We start from the raw sequence: 20,292 nt of genomic DNA, 5'->3' as shown, positions 1-20,292 counted from the left end.
ACCCGCCGCTCCGCTCGATGACGTGGCTCCATCTTCAGGCCAGAGCCAAGATGCAGGCTCCCAGTTTTTTTTTTTCTTTTCCCCTCCAGGCTGCCCGGAATTGTGGAATTCATTATCCCAACTGCCGGATACCGAGGCCGCGGAGCGATAATTCGACTATAGGGGAACTGATTTATCGAATTCACTCGATGCGCGTTTGAACCGTTTTTGTGCTGCGTCTGCTCTGGGTTGGGCATCTCCTGTAGGTGTATATGCGTGCAGTCTCTTTTTGCTTTGCGACACATCACTGTTGCAGGGTATACCTATAATCCGTACTTATTACTCTGATGCTATCGCTATCTCAATAACATTTACAGTAGTACTGACTGTTCAATGCAGCTCAGCCTGTTCTCGGTATCGGATGCTTTTGGCCAATCAAGGTTCCGCGGCGCACGGCTGACTCGGGGGTATGTTATACGTGTTTAGCATTTGCCCCATGCAGCAACTACCTACCTACGGTATGGTAGATATAGTATCCATGGAGATTGACAATTGCCGGAAGACTGGCCTGGGCTGGGTCCACCTCATCTGTGCCAGATGGGCGGGAATCATCTCTCTTCGACGAGGATCTCATCGTTGATAACACCCAGCCGGATATCTGGTCTGCAGCGGTCGATGCGGCTCCTTTTCTCAGTCAGCGGCACCAGAGTCGGACCCCCGGAGTTTTACAAGGCGCGAGAGCACCTTAAAGGCTCCAAGCTGTCAGTTTCGGCCCCTTAGCTCCGCTCCCGAGGGCCCTGTGGCGGAGCAATTGCCTGTGCGGCAGCTACGGCAGCCACGGCCACTTACAGCGAGCGCTTGTACAGGGCCAGTACCTCCGATGGGGCTGCTGTATGCAGCGAATACCCAGGCAGTACCTGCAGCCGGGGCGCCTGTCACCTGCGGTTGATGGTCCTGACCGGTCCCCTAGGCCTGCCATTACACGGAAGGTGCTGTGTTAGTGCGCCAACCTTGCCTTACTTCAGCTCGGGCTGAGCAGAGACAGTTGAACCACAACACCACTCATACACAAACACACCCAGAGCATCCGGGCCTCTGGGTCCGAAATACTTGCTGCTCTCTCTTCTCTCCTTCTTCATCATCCTTTACCTTTTTTTTCACTGCTTTTTCCTGCAATCCTCCCCCTAGATGAGCCCCCCCGCCGCCCTCATGACCATGACAATGCACCACCAGCTCAACGGGAGCTCCGGTTCAAACGGCGTCGTCAAGACCCGACGCTCGCACCGCAAATCCAGGAACGGCTGCAGCGAGTGCAAGCGACGACACATTCGATGCGACGAGCGCCGCCCAGCCTGCACCAACTGCACCATTGCTGAGCGCGCATGCTCCTTTCCGCCCTCTCGCCAGAACCAGCTGTCGCCCCTACCGCAGCCGCCGCTGCCGCACAGCCCGGCCGACTCGCATCTCAGCCGCAAGTCGCAGCACTCGCCATCTTCCTGCGAACCGGATCACCCGGGACCGTGGCCCGTCTATGCCCATGAGCCATCGTCAACTTCTCCAGAGTCTGTCCTCAGCGCCGGCCGCGGCAGGTTCGCGCCGGCGCCCTCCACGGGACCCCAGACTCTGCCGTCCTTTACCGAATCCTTCACCAACACGGCATACAACCCGCCTGTTCCTCCGGCGTCTCTCTTCACAGCCGAGCACCTGATGCTCTTCCACCATGTCTCTGATGCAATGAGCGACTGCATATTGGCCCGCGGCCAGATCAAGATTGTCCTGGACGTTGCCGTCAAGCATCTGGTTGATGCGCCCTATCTGATGGACCAGCTGCTGGCCTTGTCCGCGCTGCACGTGTCCCTCACCACCAAACCCGGCGAGAATCCTCTGCTCGGAACTGCTGTTACTTTCCGTCATCAGGCTACCGAGCTGCAGACGCGAGCGCTGTCGTCCTTCACCCGCATCGCTTCTCTTGTTCCCGCGGATGATACGGCTACCTGCGTCCCGCGGTTCCTGTTTGCCAGTCTGCTGAGCAATCAAGTTTTGGCTGAGACGTTGTTGCAGCATCAACCACAGCCTCCTCCCTACCACCACGATGTCATGGGAGTTCATGGTGGAGGAAGTGGCAGCAGCAATGGCAGTGGTGGAGGCATGATTAGCTTCCACGGCTTTATCGAGCGCATGGTTGAGTGTATCCACCTGCATCGGGGCATCCTTGCCCAAATTCGTCCGACATGGGATTATCTTATGCAATCTGAGCTCTATCCTCTGCTACGAATCACCCACGACGCCAACATAGCAGCAATAACTCTCAAGTCTGGCACCGAGTGTGTCTTTCTCCGCCAGATGATAGCATCAACGCCATCCTCCGCAGCGTCCCTATATAGAGACGCTTCACCCCGTCTTGACCAAGCCAGCGCCGACGCTTGCCGAATCGCCATTGACTCTCTGCAGTGGGCATTTGACATGCACCGAGCTCTACCTGAGCAGGACGTTCCTCATGCGCCCTCTGCTTTCATCGTCACGGTGGAGGCCGAGTATGTAGATCTTCTACGACAGCTTCTACCCGAAGCATTGGTGATTCTGGCGTACCTGGGTGTCTTGATACATCGATGCCGCCGTTTCTGGACATTCGGCAACGCAGGGGCAAATCTCATCCGAGCCATTGCCGGATATCTAGGCTCCCACTGGCGCGAGTCGCTGGCATGGCCTTTAAAAGTGATTGAAGAAGAGACTGATTAAAAGGAGAGAGAATGAAGTAACGAGATAGAAGGGGAAGAATTTCGACAACGAAAGATGAAAAAGGAAGACATTCATTTTCTTTTCATTTCTTGTGCAATGAGCATATTCACATGTAAGAAAGAGAAAGAAGAATGATGATGGACAGCAGTATACTGTCTTTTTATATATGCATTGCCAGATAATCTGCTTTATTTCTTTTGTTATAGCAAAGAAGGGAGGAGAAAATCGATACAGGCAAACGGGGTATATGGGTATTTTTGTTCTTGGCTTTCTGCTTCTTATCAATTCTCGAGATAAGAAGAAGGAGGGGGGGGCATATGAGCATACATGCATCAATGTTCTTTCTTTTTCTACTCCTTTTTTTTGTACATTAGTTACATGTCTTTGACTTTCCTATTATATGGGCATATCTTTTACGGAGCGGATGGGGATGTATCAAGGGGGCAGCAAAGGGCAGTCATGATAGCATACAAAAGGATGAACTGGGTTGAGCATTATTGGCATAACTAGTATGTGTAGCCTTTTCTACATTCAACGTTGGTTGTTACTATCTTCTTCTCTTTCGCTTTCTTATGTGATGATAGTAAGCCTCAACATTATTCCCTCCCTTGTTAGTATCCGGAGTGGACGACGAAACTGTTTAAGAAAAGAATTATTTATTCATAATCCGTCCTCCTGACGAGTATACGCAGCGGTCCACGTCTTGCTGCTGTACCTAATCTATGTCCTCCTCCCATAGTATGGTAAAATCCTACATTTCATATAAGAATTGGTCTTCGTCGTCGTCTTCCTTCGCCTCTCTCTCGCTCTCTGATGTCCCTCTGCCACTTCCTCTCAGTACCCTTTTTTTGTCCCCCATGTCCTTCACACGAGAAACCTTCCATTTTCCTACACGACTAGTCCTCTCATCCTTGACATGCATTTTTTTTTCTGCTTTTTGTTCAACTGCCAGACAGAATTGACAGAATCTCAAACGGTAGAGAAAAAGAGAATCTGGCATCCTACCTTGGTGCTGAGTTAATAAACGTCAAAGCATCAACGGGACCATGTGACTCTATCGTTTTTTTGGTATCAATACAAAGGAAATCGGCGCCAAGCATCCTCGCTGTCGACTGAAGCCGTAGCCAGGCCTGGAGCACCCGGATAGACGGCTGATATCACAGCCCGTAGAGCTCCCATCCATCTAGGGCTCCGTACTGTATCTCAGCCTCCTCCGAGCCCAGCGAGGTTTCGGCATCCCGTTTTGGCGCAACTTCCGCACGGAGCTCTTGCGTAAGTCACAGCTCTTCGTCATCCAGATCTGACGGCTTCACAAGTCCTCCGACCTTTTGTCGCCTCTCCATATCGGCAGCCCGGGCATCGCGCTCCAGTTGCTCCTTCTCCACAATGAACAGTTCGGCGTTATCTCCAGCAAACTCCTTCAGGGAAATCAAGAAGTCGCGGAGGTTGAGTCGGAATTTGTCATACTGTGTGTTCAGAGTGAACAATCCCTCAACGAAGCTAGCGATTTGGGCTCTGCATGTAATCGTAAGCATCAAGGTGACCTAGTCAAAAAAGATAAAAGAAGGTGTAAAAAGACTTACGCTTGAAGGTTGGGGAAGGCATTCTGTAATAGAGTGGCAACAGAGGCAGACAGGTATTCTCGGTTACCAGTTCCAACCTGGGCCTGGTCTGGTGTGTAGATGGGTCCTTGAATCTTCGGCGGTGTGCCATCAGCCGGGTGGATGAAGTAGAAGAGCTTCATCAACAGCATAGACTGCGTCTTGAAACCCGCCTTGTGGTCATTGTCCGTTACAACGAAGAGCACATCCTGCAGGATAGTAACAAAGAAGCGCTGGAAGAAGGCGTTGGCAGTGTTGGGGTCCGTCTTTTCAGCAATGTTGGTAATCAGCTCCAAGCACATGTTAAGACCAGCAGCTTCAACATCTCTGTTGTCATGCTTGAATGCCCACGAGCAAGAATCGATGACAAACTTGAACTGGTTGTTGTCAAGTTTAAGTAGAGCTATTACCAGTCAGTTTCTGTTCATTCAAGATGACTCCACTGTGAACGCATCGTTGACATACCTGGGAAGCAGTGCAGGTTGATAGCTCGCAACAAGTTGAAGAACTCGACACGATGCTCCGGGAATTCTGAAAAGTCCTTGTTGATCATCTCCAGAGTGCACTCAAAGACATTTTCCATGATTGTAGGAACTTGGTCTTCCATCAACGCCTGTTGCAATGTTAGTTAACTCACGCTCCAGAAGAGAAGACGAATTCATAACAACGCAATCACATACAGCAAGCTTGGTAATAATGGTTGACATGGCTTTCAAGACCTCGGCGTCTCGGGCTCCTGGCACATTTCGGTTGTAATCAACAAGAACCGAATCCAACAATGGGGGCACCATCTGAGCCCTGACGGCCTGTAGGTCTTCGGCCTTCTCAACATAAGTCTCAATCAACTTAAGAATCTCCTTCTTGATCGTACGCAGACCGCGAACCTTGGGCATCTTGGTAGCCAAGTCACCTAAAATCAAGGTCAGTCTTCAATTCAATTCACAAGAGAAAAGGGGAGAGCGTTGAATAGAGAGTAGATTGAGATAAAATGCTGGAAACCTACCATCTCGCGCGACGGCCTCGGAGATCAACGAGCTTGTGGCACGGTACATCTGCAGCATATCGTGATAGATGCGACCAATCTGCGGGTAAAAGTAAGAGCCGGTGGAAGAGCATGCTGAAACGTTGGTCTTCATGATGTTTCCAATAACCTTGATGGTCTCAGCATCTTGCAAGATCGCAGAATTCATATTAGCCTGCTTGATAATCTCGCTCCATGCCGCATTGGGAATGTTCATCAGCTCGGACAGCAGTCTTTCCTGTTGATTCTTGTTGCCCTGGGCAGCAACCATGTATCCGCAGGCCTCATAGAAAGTATGTACTTGTTGGGGGGTAAGGTCGCATGTGATCTTGCCCATATTTCGTACAATCTCTTCAATAAAGGGCTCTGTCTCACTGGGCTGAAGTGCGACAAAGTGTCGTCGGCATTGCCTGGCAATCTTAATGAAAGTATCGCAAGCCATGTCCTGAACACCTTCGTGTGACTCGTGCATGAACTCAAAGAGCTTGTTAACAACCGTCTTAAGGAATTTCCAGTGAGCCTTGAGGAAACGGGGATATTGTCCAACAATATACATGATGTTACTGGCGACAACAGCTTTGTTATCTTTGCCCCGCTTCATTTCAGTAAGGCCAAGAAGATCCTTAATGACGGTGACAAGGAATCGCTTCTCTGTCTCTTCATTCATGGCAAGGGAGATGGAGCCAATGGCCCAGCAAAGCACGTTGCAGTTGTGCCATGACCACTCGGAACCGTCTACTTGGCGGGCCAGCTTCTCAGTCATGATGTTCTCGGTATCAACCACGTCCAGATGTGTGAGATAGACCAAGCATTCTCTGATGGTCTTGTAGAGCTGCACAGTATCACCCTCCTTGACGAACTCGCGAACGATTTCTCCCTCGTCGTTTTCCACAATCAAGACTTCCTCTGGACGAACCATCTTCTCGATCATGACAACGCGCAGGTTGGAGAGGACCTCGTTGTACTTATGCTTCCGAAGAGGGTAGTTCATCAAAAGACTCGGGTTTGGAGCTCCGCTTCCAGACATGCCTCCCACGGCGAGCAAGGGGTTGAGATCGGTAATTGGAAGCTGCTGCATCTCCTCGTAGAGCTCTTGAACAAGCTTCAGCCAGTAATCCAGGCAGATCTTGAAAACTTCTCGGTCGTCGATTTGCGATATTCTAACAAGATAGTAATGGCCGTGAATAAGATAATCTCTATTGGGAAGGTTTTCAATAAGCTGTTGAAAAATAATTAGTAAATAAGCGCGTTTAAGAAGCAGGATTAAATGTAGAATCGGAGAATTCTCACATTAAGATGCATGCCGAAAAAGTTGCAAAGGAACAGAGCAAGGTTCTGGACAAATTCTTGATCCTTGGAGTTACTACTTGGGTAGGTAGCCTTGAGATCGAGCGAGACCGGAATAATGTCAGCAATTGTGGTTAGAACCTCAGTAAACATTTTAACCAGCTGTTCATCGTATGAGTTGGGTTGTCCAGGTCCACCAGTCTGAAGACCACCGATCTCTGTGAGGCACTGAAGCGTGACGTTTCGAAACTCCGGGACGGACAAGAATCGGGTTCGCAAGGTGTCGATAAGCGGCGTCTCGAAGATGTAGCCAAGAGGGATCCAGTTGCAGAAGCGGAGCAACGTCTCGAGAGTGGCTTTGATGAGGCTTGGCTGGTTGGCAGAGTTGAGAACCTCTTGGCAGAGCGTGAAAATCTGAGAGAATTCGGCACACATGGTCTGCTTCAGGTTCCTCGTCTTGGTGGATGTCATTTGCTCGGCTGAGTAGTCAAACACCTCTTCGGAGAGCAAGCGCAGAATAATCATGTTGTTCTCGCAAATCGAAAGGCTGGAGTGGCAAGAAGAAATGATTTCGTTGATGAACGTGGGCCAGTTGTGTGGCCATTCTTGTTTAAGGATCGAGACAAGCACGAGGTTGAGCTTGTTCAAGAGGGTCTTTTGGGCGCGCAAAGTCTCTTCGCTATTGGAACACTGGATAATGAACTGGACGATGAAGTTTCGGATACCTAGACAACAGCAGATTAAAGCTATTAGCAACGCCGACTAGTTGATTAACAAAGAGTGGCAGGAAACTTACCTTGGCACTGCTCCCGAGGCAAAACCTTCCATCTTGTCATGATAACATTGTCAAGAACTTGTAAACCCAAGTCTTTTTTTTTTTGGTTCAAAAAGTCAGTAATGGAAAACAAACCACTTTGTGCTGCCATGTCTAGCTTAAATTGCTGGGTTTGCCATGAATATGGGTGGGATTAGTGAGGCAAGAGGAGGGGTCACGTACACTTCGTCTGGGGATACTGCGCGTCGGATAGAATCTTGTCGACCATGAGCCAGGCATCGGGGTCTTCCTTGAACTGCATTTGACAAAATGATTAGTAAAATTGTTCTAATTTGCACCATGCTGTCATAGCACGAGATCGGTTGCCGTGGAAAACTCGAGGACGCGGAGGAGTATTTACCTGGTTCAAGGCGGCTTGAGCTGCTTTTTGCTATAGATGGAGCAAACAGAAAAACCAAAGCGTCAGCTTTCACTACAGTCCTGCCATGGAAATAATTTCCAACAATTGGATCAAGCATACCTGCTCGCCGCGACCTTCGTAGAAGGCCCGGACCGTGCTATCGAGCTCCTCGATGGTAGGCATTTTGGGCAGACAGCGAGCGAGGAGGGGGAGGCTGTTCCTAAGGCGGGGGAGGGAATCGAGATCACCAAATCGAAATCCGGTCGAACGACGCAGCGCACAAAGTGGCGGCTGTGCGGTGCGTCGGTGGCGTAAAGTTGGGTTTCTCTGCAATCTCTCGGCGGCGAAGAATAGAGGAGAAACGCGGGCAACGGCGGAAAAAAAGAGAGAAGAGCGCGCGGGTTCGTGGAAGGAAAAGAAAAACGCAAGGAAGTGAGGGAGAGTGAAAAGGCGGGCGGCGCGGTGGGGAGAAGAGGTTAAAGAAAACAAGCAGCAGCGGAGCCTTTTTCTGGCGCTGCTTGCTGGAGCGGGAAATGAGCTAGAGCCGCGTGGTTGTTGCAGTGGAGGCGTTGAGGCTTTTCAGGCGGCTCGATGCCTGGAAGCTGCCTGGAGCAGGAATTGTCAGCAGGGCCACACAGTAGCACAGCGCCTACAGCAGCGAGCTACAGCAGAGGCGATGCCCGAGCTCAAGACCACCACGATGTTGATGGCGGGGCTGAACTTGATCGCCTTGCATTGATTGAATCCCTCCAACGCTGTTTTGTCAGCCCGTCCTGGCCACTCCTCGCTTGTCCTGCGATCGATTTTAACCGCCCAGCCCAACTTCAGCTTCAGCTCGCCTCTGGGCTATTGTAACGGGTACCTACGTTGCGTACCGGAGATATTGCATCGCGCCGCCCTGGGCAACTAATCCTGGCGACGCAATCGCTATCGCTAGGCCGGACTTAGCGCTATCATGACGTTACCATCCGAGGTCATGTAGCAGTACTTCGCTGTGTGATGTGATGTGACAGCCTCGTCTGCAAAACTTCAACGCTTGTCCCCCGCCTGATTCATTGCGAGGCGCAAGCCCAGAGCCTAGATGAACAAGCGCGGCCACAAACATGTAACTGCATTTGTCGAGTTTAGACAATTAGCAAGATCACCAAGTTCAATATACGAAAAACCATAGTCGGGTCGCGTATTATTAATGAACAAAGGGTGTCATAACCTTGTGATTTGCAAAATGATGTACCTGCTTGGCACTCCTCTCTCATCTAGTAGTAGCAACACCACCAACGCCACTCATCCTTTCGGACACTGTAAGGTTTTCAGTTTATCCTCCGTATCTAGTTTGCTTGCTTGCTTGTTATCCTCTTATGCTTTTAGCTTTTGTAGCATCCCGTCCACCCCTCCATTATAAATTCCAGCGCCACCGCCCTCCCGCATCCTAAGCCTTAGTATATCCACACTCCGCCAAGCTGGTCTTCAGGGCTTCAAGAGCCTTGTCAATGTCTGTCCTGGCTGGGTCCGTCTATGATGTGAATATCGTCAGTATTTGTATCTCTTGTCCAAACATTGTCAGGCGAATAAGCTTAGAGTCACTTACAGCTGAGACACCCATGTGTCCGAACCGGATGTACTTTGTCGCAATCTCTTTGTGCAGACCACCTGCGAAAATGACGCCCTTGCTGGCCAGCTTAGGCAGAACATTCGCAATCTGAACGCCGTCGGGCAGGTAAATGGCCGTCATGGCGCTAGACTGATCTTCGGGCTTGGTTGCAACGATCTTCAAACCGAGGTCGGCAACCGCCTTCTTTACCTTATCAGATACTTCCTTGTGCCTCTGGAAGCGTTCCGACAATGGTCGAGCCAGGATTTGCTTCAGAGCGGTATTTAGAGCGCGTACAAGCTGCGGTGATGGGGTCGCAAAGTATGAGGGCTTCTTGGCCTCGTAGTTTTGCATGACTAGACGGAAATTCAGCATTAGCACCGGCGGAAATTTGCAATGGACATGAAGATGAGCAAACATACTAGGGGCCCAGTTCTTGAATGAAGCAAAATAAGACGCAGGAGGAGTCTTTCTATTCTTAAAGACCTCCATCGCGCGTCCGCTGAACATCGAAATCGACAAGCCGGCAGGGCAGCCAATCGCCTTCTGAGGAGCCGTGATAACACCGTCCAGATCCCAGTCGTCAAATGCAATCTCCTCGCAAGCAACACTGCAAACACCGTCTACAATGACCAACGTCTCCGGAGAAACCTTCCTCACAGCCTGAACAACGCTCTTGAGGTCGCTGACAACGCCAGTGGAAGTGTCGACATGGGTGACGGTAACAATCTTGTACTTCTTCTCCGAAAGAGCCTTTTCGATTTCCGGCACCTGGGGTCGTCCACCAACGGGTCCCTCCAGCTTGGTAGGCTTGGCCCCATACGTGGCCAAGCAGTCGGCGAAGCTGTCACCAAAGTAGCCGGTGCTCAACACCAAAGCATCCTCACCGGCCTCAACCAAGTTGGCAGCTACCAGATCCCAGCCCAAGGTACCGGAGCCGCTGATGACGAAAGGCTGGGAAGCAGGATTGGTGGTCTGGAAGAGCGGGCGAAGTAGGCCTAGGGTCTCGCCAAAGGTGTTCACAAAGGTAGGGCCGACATGACTCTCGCTATCATCGCAATTAGCTCGCCAATCACACTCGGGCCGAGAAACGATGACATTACCTGAAGTGGCTCATTGACTGGAGCACGGCATCATCGAATTCAATGGGCCCAGGGATGAGCAGTGCTGGGTGCGAAGCTTGGGTCGACATTGCGGCTAGATGGCGCCTCTGGGCTGGAGCTTGGCGGAATCTGGGGGTAGAGGTAAGGGTTTCGGTGCTCGAACGAGGCGACGATGAAGACAATGGCGGAGACAAAGATAAATACGTCCTGGGTCTGGGGATGGAGGGGTTATAGCTGGACAGCAACGCGGTTTTGCGGGGCATCCCCCCAAGAGCCGATCGGACAGAGGCCATGGCTCCGCGCCGAATTTATATCCCCACTTCCGCGCAGCAAGGCCGAGGGGCTGGAGAAAACGAAAGAAAGCAAGACGCCAATGAGTGGTTTCAGGGAGAGATTCCGCCAGGGATTGGAAAGGGTCCCGGTACAAGTACGTGCTGGCACATCACATATGCGGCGCTTGCGCTTGAGCGATTGCCCGATTGCCGGTACCGGTGCCGGGTCAACCGCCTCCCCCGCCGTGGAACGCGGCGAGGCCCGGAGGTGCTTCGGGGTCCCTTGAGATGCGTGTAAGCTACATGTACGCTACATATGATGCTGATAGCATCAACATATTGCCAAAAACAAAGGCCTGGCATATCTCAGTGCACTTGAGCCTAAACTCGCCATCAAATGAGCTGCAATATTCTCCCGAGCATACACCTCTAGACCAATTTCGGGATTTTCTCAGCGTTGAATTTGTGAGCGATTCGGCTACATTTTTAACCGCCGTCGGGGGCAGCCCAGTTTTCTAGGCCCAGATTGCCGCAACCTTGAGGCTAAGAATGCCGCAACTATGCGGCCCAGTGACTAGCTAGCCTTGATCTACATCAGACAGGCGATCTTGCGGCTGCTACAGATATCCGAAGATGCCACCTTGACACGTGCCGAGGGTCCAACCCATGTCCAGGCCTCCACGAGCCATTCGTACCAGACCTTGGTGTCGTCGGTCTGCCTCCACATGCTAACTTCCAGCTCAGTATCCGCAGGGAAGTAAAGGGGTTGCTGGTATTATCTATGTTAGTAGATGCTCATTTCTCTGATGACGGATATAAAGAGCCAAACTCACTTTCAGTGGGAAGAAGATAGGGAACCAAGACACCATGTCTTTGCTCTTCTCATCAATTCGCTCCGGGTGAATGCTAATCTCAGTCTTCTTGCCCTTGCTCGGGCCCGACTTTCGCTCATACAAGGTGGATTCGAAATACCCTGCTAATCCGTGGGCAACTCCACGAGTTCGAGCAACGAATGTCAAATGGCAAAATCTAGAGTTGTGATCGTTGGCTCCTGCAGCGCCTGCCATGGATCCTCCTGTACCGCCGACCACTCCTCCGGAACGTCGCGCTACAACGGCGTCAAGCGTGGAATCAGGAATGGGGTGTGAAAATTCCCATGCTTCCTGAAATCTTGGGTGGCCTGGTACCTTTTGAGCCACAAAGTCCAGTTGAAACAGGCTCACCACCCAAGGAGTATCGAATGCAGTAGCATCAGTCTGAGCCCTTGTGTAAATGTCTGCGTAAAGCTTTGGTGTGGCGATAGGGCTCAGGTGTGCTGTGTAAGACTGTGGAATGGAAATGCCGTGAGGTTTTGCCAAAACGTGCTGGATACCATCCAAACATTCGGGAGAAAGTTCGTTATCACCAAAGGAGCCGAGTAGCTCAGAAATGAGGATATCGATCTTGCCGTAAACTGGTCCAGTCTCAGGTGACTCTGAAATCAATGGGCCTTTCCATGCGCGCATGTCCGTCTTAACGACATTGACTTTACCGCCCCATTTCTGGGCATTTTGGCGGAGGAGGTACACATATGCGTTGGGGTTCTTTTCAAGAGCCCAGACTTCCACTTTGGAACCAGTAGATTCCGCGGCTTGGATAGCCTTGGTCACTATAGGACCACGGCCAGAGCCAGCAACTGCCATTACAATGACACCAGGCTTGGATGTGGGGAGATTAAGTTCGTTCCATTCTTTCAATGCCTCAGCTATGGCCAGCTCGTATTGGTCGTATTTGATGGCATCATTTTCGAAGACCTCATAGGTTGCTGATTCAAGATTGTCTGATAGCGGCTGCAACGGCGACTGCAGCCAATCTTGGAAGTTGGTGAGAATGGGTGTCTCCAGGACTGAAAATGGTGCCTGTTGTGTCTCCAGCCACCGCAAGTACTCGCAGTAAACGTTGGAATCTGTAGACACACGAAACGCGGGTCTTCTGGCTTCCTCTAGGCTAGGAAAATCAGCCTCCGACAAAGGCGGTTTCTCATCCTTACCATCCGTAATGTGTCGCACATCAGGGCCAACGTCGCAAAGCAGAAGCCACGGCGCGTTCTTCAAGCGCATGTAGGCGAAAATCATATCCTGGTGGTTTCTGGTAAGGCTGGGATAGCCTGCCTTGTTTTTCTGGAACACCTCGGGGCCAAGGGTCAAGTAGTGGAGGGGTTCACAGAACCAACGGTTTTGCAGATCTTTCTCTGCCATGACTTTTGGCACCTTCAGCGCTATGAAGGTAATGGTTAGCATTGCCAAGGAGTAAAGAACGAGGAAGGGACGATTGTTTGCATACCAACAAGAAGCCTGGGGTTGTATTTACAAACCGATCTAATCTGGTTCCAGGAATCCCAGCTCGTAAAGATATCAATATCGCCCCCAGCAGCTTTCGAAGTTTCCTGCTCATTCAACGAGGAGAGTGTCTCGTTCTGGACTCCCACAAGCGGCTCGCGATACATGGGAATGTGGATCAAAATAGATATAGAGGGCGCAATAGTCAAGACCTCCTGAATGGCTCTGGAGTATTGCGCGAGACCTTGGTTTCCTCCATCCTTGGACGCGTCCTGGCCTGGTCCAGTAATGATGATACTCTTCACGCCGCACCAGCTGGCATAGTTGACCTCGAGGTTCAGCACTTGGCGAGAGATGTTGGCAATGACAGGATCATTTGAGCAAAGGTCGATCCAGGGGCTTGTGTATGCAACATAAGTATTGACTGCCTGTGAGGGGAACATGCTGGTGTCCTCCGGCGTGAGGGGAGGAAGGATGGGATCAGCGCGGCTCGCTGTACCGATGCTGGTCCCCTTCTCGCCATTTGCCTTGAGCGTTGCCAGATGGTCCGATACAACCTTGAAGGCTCGAGATTTAAAGTTACTGTTAGTGATGGGCGTAGTAGCCACAGAAAACTGGAAGATGGTTAGTATTAGAAATAGCCATGCGGATTCATCAGCTCACTTGCATCTTGATTCAGCAGGTATCCATATTGCAGCTCTGACAGCGGTGTTTCCCTTTTGGAGTCATAATAACCAAGCGTAAACATGGGTCGGTTCTCATGAAAGTCCCCCTGGAGCGAAAAGCCGCCAGCATCTGATTCTGTTGCCATTTTTGAGACCAAGTTATGCAGGAGGTCTGTATGCCTCACCCGGGAGATTTTATCTGACTGGGAGGGTTGAGTCTTGAGGTCGCTTGTATCTACACAAAAAGGAAGAACGGATATATGTATTTGATGAATGGCCTGCAATATACAGGAGACAGCTAGAGATATCTGACTCTTCGTTTCGTGAGTGGGCAGCAATACTCACAGCCCCTCTCACTTGAAGCTTAAAATAGGTTATTTGCTGCCAGAGCTTTTCTCAGTGGGAGAACAGGGCAGTGTCGCTACAGTGCGCGGTGTCTGCCCGTGCTCTTTATGCAGCCCAGTGACTGGTTGCCTAAGACTATATGCTGTGTCGGCATGAATTCACATTTTGTCATACCAAAAGAATTACAGGCCGAAAGCAAATGTTAAATGATGGCACATTGGCTCTTGATTATATTCAGGCTATTCATTACTTCATTCTATAAATTTCCGCAATCACTGAGCAAAAAATGACTTAGACATGTACAGTGCGAATAGCTTCTTACGATGCACCGTTGCAGACCTAGTCTTTATCGATAAGAGGAATTCTGCCAGTCCCGCCAAAATTTTCTAGGCCAACCGCGACTGACAGGCAGACAAGACAGCGCCAACCAATCCTTTTTCCGTTGCGCGGCAGCCCACCATCATCACCATGGCGGACAGAGCAGTGAAACGAGCGAGCTCAGACTACGAGGAGGCTTCCAACAAGAAGACAAAGACCGACGGAAAGCCCAATCCGTATCTGGCTCACATGTACGAGGAGGAGAACAATGGCTGGGGCTCTGGCGAACCGGCCGCCAACTCGGTTTTGGCGGGCATGAAGCGCCGCGAGACCACTGCGCAACAGGCTTCCAAGGCTGAAGATTCGGATTCGAACCCGTTCACAGGCCGTGAGCATTCGCAAAAGTACTTTCAGATCTTGCAGACACGGCGAGATCTTCCCGTCCACAAGCAAAGGTATGTGTTATCGCGTGAGATTCACCGCATCGCACTCGCACCCCTTCTCTATATATGATGGGCGGATTGCTCACGCTTGCTTTCAACATTAGACAAGAATTCCTCGACAAATACCACTCGACCCAGATCCTCGTCTTCGTCGGTGAGACTGGTTCCGGAAAGACCACTCAGATTCCCCAATACGTCGTATACGATGAGCTTCCGCATCTCAATGGCAAGCTTATTGCCTGTACGCAGCCACGTCGAGTCGCCGCCATGTCGGTAGCCCAACGTGTGGCCGACGAGATGGACGTCTCGCTCGGAGAGGAAGTCGGTTACAGCATCCGTTTTGAGGACAAGACATCGCAAAAGACCATGCTGAAGTACATGACGGATGGTATGCTTCTACGTGAGGCCATGCACGACCACGAGATGTCTCGATACAGCTGCATTATTCTCGACGAAGCCCACGAGAGAACATTAGCCACCGACATCCTCATGGCCCTACTCAAGCAGATTGCCGAGAGACGTCCTGACTTAAAGATCATCATCATGTCTGCTACGCTTGACGCTCAAAAGTTCCAGAAATACTTCAACGATGCCCCACTCCTGGCCGTTCCTGGACGAACTCACCCTGTCGAGATTTTCTACACCCCCGAGCCAGAGAAGGACTACGTCGAGGCCTCAATCAGAACGGTTCTCCAGATCCACGCCTCGGAACCCGAAGGCGATATCCTACTTTTCCTCACGGGTGAAGATGAAATTGAGGATGCCTGTCGAAAAATTGGCCTGGAGGCCGAGGAGCTGACGCGGGAAGTGGATGCCGGCCCGCTGGCCATTTATCCTCTGTATGGTACGCTACCACCTCACCAGCAGCAGCGTATCTTTGACAAGGCCCCCGGGCCGCTGAAGAAGGGAGGACGGCCTGGCCGAAAAGTCATCGTTTCGACCAACATTGCCGAAACCAGTTTGACCATTGACGGCATTGTCTACGTCGTCGACCCTGGCTTCAGCAAGCAAAAGATCTACAACCCCAGAATCAGAGTCGAATCTCTGCTGGTTTCGCCCATCTCCAAGGCCTCGGCACAGCAGCGTGCTGGTCGTGCCGGTCGTACAAAGCCTGGTAAATGCTTCAGACTTTACACTGAAAAGGCATTCAAGAAGGAGCTCATCGAGCAGACTTATCCCGAGATTCTGCGGTCTAATCTGGCCAACACCGTTTTGGAATTGAAGAAGCTTGGCGTTGAGGATCTTGTTCACTTCGATCTCATGGATCCTCCTGCCCCGGAGACCATGATGCGTGCCCTGGAAGAGCTGAACTACCTTGCCTGTCTCGACGACGACGGAGAGCTGACCACTCTTGGCAGTCTGGCATCCGAGTTTCCCCTGGACCCCGCCTTGGCCGTCATGCTTATTTCTTCGCCGGAATTTTATTGCTCCAATGAGATTCTATCCATCACTTCCATCTTGTCAGTCCCCCAAATCTTTGTCCGACCTGCCAATAGCCGTAAGCGTGCAGACGAAATGAAGGCGCACTTCGCCCACCCCGACGGCGACCACTTGACGCTGCTCAACGCCTACCACGCCTTCAAGGGCCAAGAGACTGCGGATCCTAGCTACGCCAAGCAGTGGTGCCACGAACACTTTTTGTCCTTCCGCCACCTTTCCAGCGCCGACAGCGTTCGTGCCCAACTGAAGCGGATCATGGAGACTCATGGGCTTGACCTTGTCTCGACGCCATTCGAGGATAAGAACTACTATACCAACATCCGGAGGGCCATGCTGGCAGGCTTTTTCATGCAGGTCGCCATGAAGGAGAGCTCCGGCAAGGTTTACCGCACTGTGAAGGACGAGCAGGCCGTCATGATTCATCCCTCAACGGTTCTTCGCACGGATTACGACTGGGTTCTGTACAACGAATTCGTCCTTACATCCAAGCAATACATTCGAACATGCACAGGCATCAGGCCAGAATGGTTATTGGTGAGTTACCTTACAATCACTCCACTCTTCTGCATTGAATTAAAAGTGAGGCGAGGCGGAACAAGGCGCTAACTCGATACAGGAAATTGCACCCGTGTACTTCAACCTTGACACATTTGAGGACGGCGATATCAGGCGGTCATTAGTCCGAGCCGCGGAGAAGAAAAGGAGAAAGGAGGCCATGAAGAAGGCTGGTCGGTGAGCGGGCATGCAACCAAAAGAAAGATGACATATATCTGAGACATGGCGCCGCTACTTGCATACAATCAAACCTGCTAGGATTGGCTCACGACTTGTCGCGTGCCGTTATGAGGCCGGCTCAGCTCTGATGACAGCCTCTCTTTCTTGTTCTCTTTCCTTTTATTTGACCCCTCTTCTCATACGTCTTTCCTTGCAGTTGGTTTGGAATAGACTTGCCAAAAGAGATGGGTCTAAAAAAAGGGATTCTCGAAGGAAGCTTCACTCTCTCTGGCTCGAAGCAATGCTATCTACCACAAAAGACCAAATGGTATAGACAATATATGCACACAGCTGCCAAATGGCTTGTTGCCACATTCGAGTGCCACGAGTCCCGGTCTCTTATTCCTCTTACTTGTTTTTTTTTTTTAGGACATGTACGTCGTTGGGGAGGAGAAAAATGGAACTTGTTGCTTTCTATGTAAGGGATGAAGAGGAGGCTTTGCAGCTGCCTTGCTTTATGGCGTCAGTTTTGTTTGTTGGACCAGTTAGAATCTAGACGCAGACTTTGTTTGCTTTTTTATTGATAAACTCGCGTATGAGGAGGATTCTCAGCCGCTGCAATATAGAATGCTTTGGGAGATAGCTTTGGATACCCCCCACACTGCAACGCCTCTTTATTTCTTGCTCAGGTGTATGTGTGCTCGTACTCATCCGTCACAGCTGCAAAGAAGCATAAAGATGAAAAGGAAAGGGGCAATGCGTGTAAGCAAGAGGACGCAGACACTGTAGCAAATAGTACCTTTCCAGACGCCATTTCAGCTGTCCCCTCTTTGCAACGGATAGACAATTGTAGCTTAGATATAGCCAGAGTGTATAACGTAGGTAGTTGAGAAACCTCGAGCATGAATCAAGACGTCACGCCGAGACAGCAAATGTCTGCACCGGCAAGTGGCCTCGTAGGCGCGCACTCCGAAAGCCTTGACAATTTCCATCCAACCTTGGTCCACCACCTAGTGCCCACTCGACTTTCTTGTCCTCCCCCAGACAAAGGTGGATGGGGACCATTACACAGATCCTTCTCCCAAGCGGCCCGGATTCCCGGAGGCTGGCATAAACACCGAAAAACTGTCAATAGTGTTGTTAGGCCTGTATACATCCCTTAGTAGACGGCAGCACCCGTGTGGAGCTGTTCGTGTTCGTAGCTGCGTAGCTGCGTTGTCATACCTGCACAAGCACACGCAAATCTCATCCTTCGCGCCCACTAGTAGCTTCTAATGCCGTGGACAGCGTATGCTAGTATCATTGACTAGTACTAGGTATGCAGCCAAGTAAAAGGGCAGACGAACTGGTTGGTCACTTGCCAGCGGTCAGGCTGGACTGCAGCCCTTCCTTCTGCAAGCTGAACACCATATATGGATGAGAAGCATTGGCTCGGGGAACGACAACCCATGGTCCGAGGCGTAGAGCTGCGCCGGGCAGGCAAAGCTACGTTAGTACAACACCATCTATGCATATAGACCCGCTGGTACAAGTATTGCGCCTGTTCGTAGATGTAGTTGCAAAGCAAACGACACACTACCAAATGCGTGATGTGTTTGGGCACCATATTTGGATGTGGAGGGGCGTGCACTATTGCCGCAAAGAGCAGCTTCTGTAAGCAATATTAAATAGCGCCGCTACGAAAACAGAAACAGGAACAAGGGTCGATCCGCGGAAAGTTTGGATCTGGCGCTACCTCGTCATACTCAGGCACCCTTCCGCAAAGATCCTTTTGGCCTTGAGGAGCTAACTTATGGAAACGTTGGTGGCGATTCGAGACGAGAGAATGAGACCACTCCTTAACAAGAAGGACATGGCATAATATTCAGTTGCCGAAATTGGGATTGTCTGACGACATTGGCGACAGTGGCAGCAATGCTGGTAGCGACGAAACAGCATCCAAACCGGCATCATGGCATCTATTCCAATTGGGCCTCAGCTAGAGTCAATAGTAGCATCAAGGTATTTTTAGATACCTCAATTATTCTAGCCCGCGCTCGAATTCGAGTTGTTTGCTTAACTTGGCCTCCTGCAACTGCCTAGTTCGCAGGCACCATTCCCAAAGGCGTTGCTATTCGCGGCTCTAGGAGCGCGTCTGATGCTCCTAGCATGCGGCTGAAACGCCATCGGCATAGGCGTGGGAGGAAAAAATGCTTTGTCGTTTCGTTGTTTCCTTGTGCATAGGGTACATGTTACATACTCCGCAGTCTGCCGTGCCATTCACCGAGGGTGCCAGGATCCACCTCGCCGTACAGAAGCCTTGTGTAAGTTAGCAAGGAGTGTTATGGCGACCAAGTGAGAAAATGAGTACAGTACCTAGAATGAGGTAAGAAGATGAAGCTCTTTGACCCCATTTTTATGTCTAATGTCGGTTGCATCGGTTAACAGCTGACAGAGGGGCATCTTAATATTATCAAGCATGATGACCGGGGAAGCACGACTGAGCGACAGTAGAGATTTCTAAACAATTAGAGGCCGTACGTCAACTCTTCGAATTGCTGGTACGAGGAGCTAAAAGTCTGTCCTACTTCAGTTCTTCGTAAGTATTGCGCAAGGGTCCCTTATTTCTCCTATCTTGTCAACGTGGAAGCGGCCAATACGACAGAAAGGATTATGACGGTTGAGTAATGGTGAAATGTTGAAACGGCATTGAATGACGCAGGGCCGTCGCGATTGCTCCACAGCGCCTATGTATCCCACGCCCCAGAGGCCCGATTGCGACCCATGGAGGGCTTAAAGTGGTGTCAAAAGACCGTGGCCTGTCAAACTACAACGGTACCATCGTACGGCTTAGGATTCTAGAATTAGCAACACTGGCTTGTCGGACCAGATAGCCGCAATTGCTGCACGGAGCGGACCGAGACACCAGAGGCCAAGCGGATCTAGGTGGTAGCAGTGGAGTGAAGTTTAACAGCGATGTTCCCTGATCCAGCCTACCAGGGCGCTTTTGTGTCAATCCAACCCATGGCATACCTCGTTATAAGTTCCTGTTAGAGCATCGGCATTTCTGGGCGGGACTTTTGTGTAAAGGCTCTTTTCTCTCCTATCGGCATCATACTTTCGGCGTTCCGTGACTGTCTGCGTACGCAGGCTTGGTTCGAGTCCCAAGTCGTTGCTACTTCTCGGTTTTGACATATGAGAACGCAGTAGAGACAAAAGATCACTTAATCTGGTCGGTTCGGTTAGCCACAGCCGATGGCAAACCCGCAGAAGAAAACTTCCAAGCACCCACCAATCACAAC

At 50.9% G+C, this 20,292-nt stretch overlaps 5 protein-coding genes across 5 annotated transcripts; 2 read left to right on the top strand and 3 right to left on the bottom strand.

Moving 5' to 3' along the window:
• Window positions 1-1,188: 1,188 nt before the first annotated feature.
• On the top strand, window positions 1,189-2,718 carry TGAM01_v201107 (hypothetical protein; the record flags this gene model as incomplete). Its single annotated transcript, XM_018806791.1, has 1 exon — window positions 1,189-2,718. One exon carries the CDS (start codon window positions 1,189-1,191, stop codon window positions 2,716-2,718), a length of 1,530 nt encoding a protein of 509 aa, XP_018660084.1.
• Window positions 2,719-3,995: 1,277 nt separating this feature from the next.
• TGAM01_v201106 (hypothetical protein) lies at window positions 3,996-7,985 on the bottom strand (the record flags this gene model as incomplete). Its single annotated transcript, XM_018806790.1, has 10 exons — window positions 3,996-4,233; window positions 4,302-4,722; window positions 4,785-4,932; window positions 5,000-5,229; window positions 5,323-6,559; window positions 6,631-7,352; window positions 7,424-7,495; window positions 7,625-7,697; window positions 7,803-7,832; window positions 7,923-7,985. The coding sequence occupies 10 exons, from the start codon at window positions 7,983-7,985 to the stop codon at window positions 3,996-3,998; spliced, it is 3,234 nt and encodes a 1,077-aa protein (XP_018660083.1).
• A 1,246-nt stretch (window positions 7,986-9,231) lies between these two features.
• On the bottom strand, window positions 9,232-10,789 carry TGAM01_v201105 (alanine-glyoxylate transaminase/(R)-3-amino-2-methylpropionate-pyruvate transaminase; the record flags this gene model as incomplete). Its single annotated transcript, XM_018806789.2, has 4 exons — window positions 9,232-9,315; window positions 9,391-9,749; window positions 9,816-10,441; window positions 10,497-10,789. 4 exons carry the CDS (start codon window positions 10,787-10,789, stop codon window positions 9,232-9,234), a joined length of 1,362 nt encoding a protein of 453 aa, XP_018660082.2.
• A 568-nt stretch (window positions 10,790-11,357) lies between these two features.
• On the bottom strand, window positions 11,358-13,755 carry TGAM01_v201104 (protein arginine N-methyltransferase 5; the record flags this gene model as incomplete). The annotated part of the gene is made up of 4 exons (XM_018806788.2): window positions 11,358-11,537; window positions 11,602-13,025; window positions 13,091-13,700; window positions 13,750-13,755. 4 exons carry the CDS (start codon window positions 13,753-13,755, stop codon window positions 11,358-11,360), a joined length of 2,220 nt encoding a protein of 739 aa, XP_018660081.2.
• An 809-nt stretch (window positions 13,756-14,564) lies between these two features.
• On the top strand, window positions 14,565-17,033 carry TGAM01_v201103 (pre-mRNA-splicing factor ATP-dependent RNA helicase prp43; the record flags this gene model as incomplete). The annotated part of the gene is made up of 3 exons (XM_018806787.2): window positions 14,565-14,869; window positions 14,962-16,831; window positions 16,914-17,033. 3 exons carry the CDS (start codon window positions 14,565-14,567, stop codon window positions 17,031-17,033), a joined length of 2,295 nt encoding a protein of 764 aa, XP_018660080.2.
• Between the last annotated feature and the right edge of the window lie 3,259 nt (window positions 17,034-20,292).

The sequence above is a fragment of the Trichoderma gamsii genome, assembly GCF_001481775.2.
Source record: "Trichoderma gamsii strain T6085 chromosome Unknown Scaffold_3.2, whole genome shotgun sequence".
In the NCBI taxonomy this organism is placed as follows: domain Eukaryota; kingdom Fungi; phylum Ascomycota; class Sordariomycetes; order Hypocreales; family Hypocreaceae; genus Trichoderma; species Trichoderma gamsii.
Note: the sequence above shows the minus strand (reverse complement) of the source record. Positions and strands in the feature narration are given on the sequence as shown.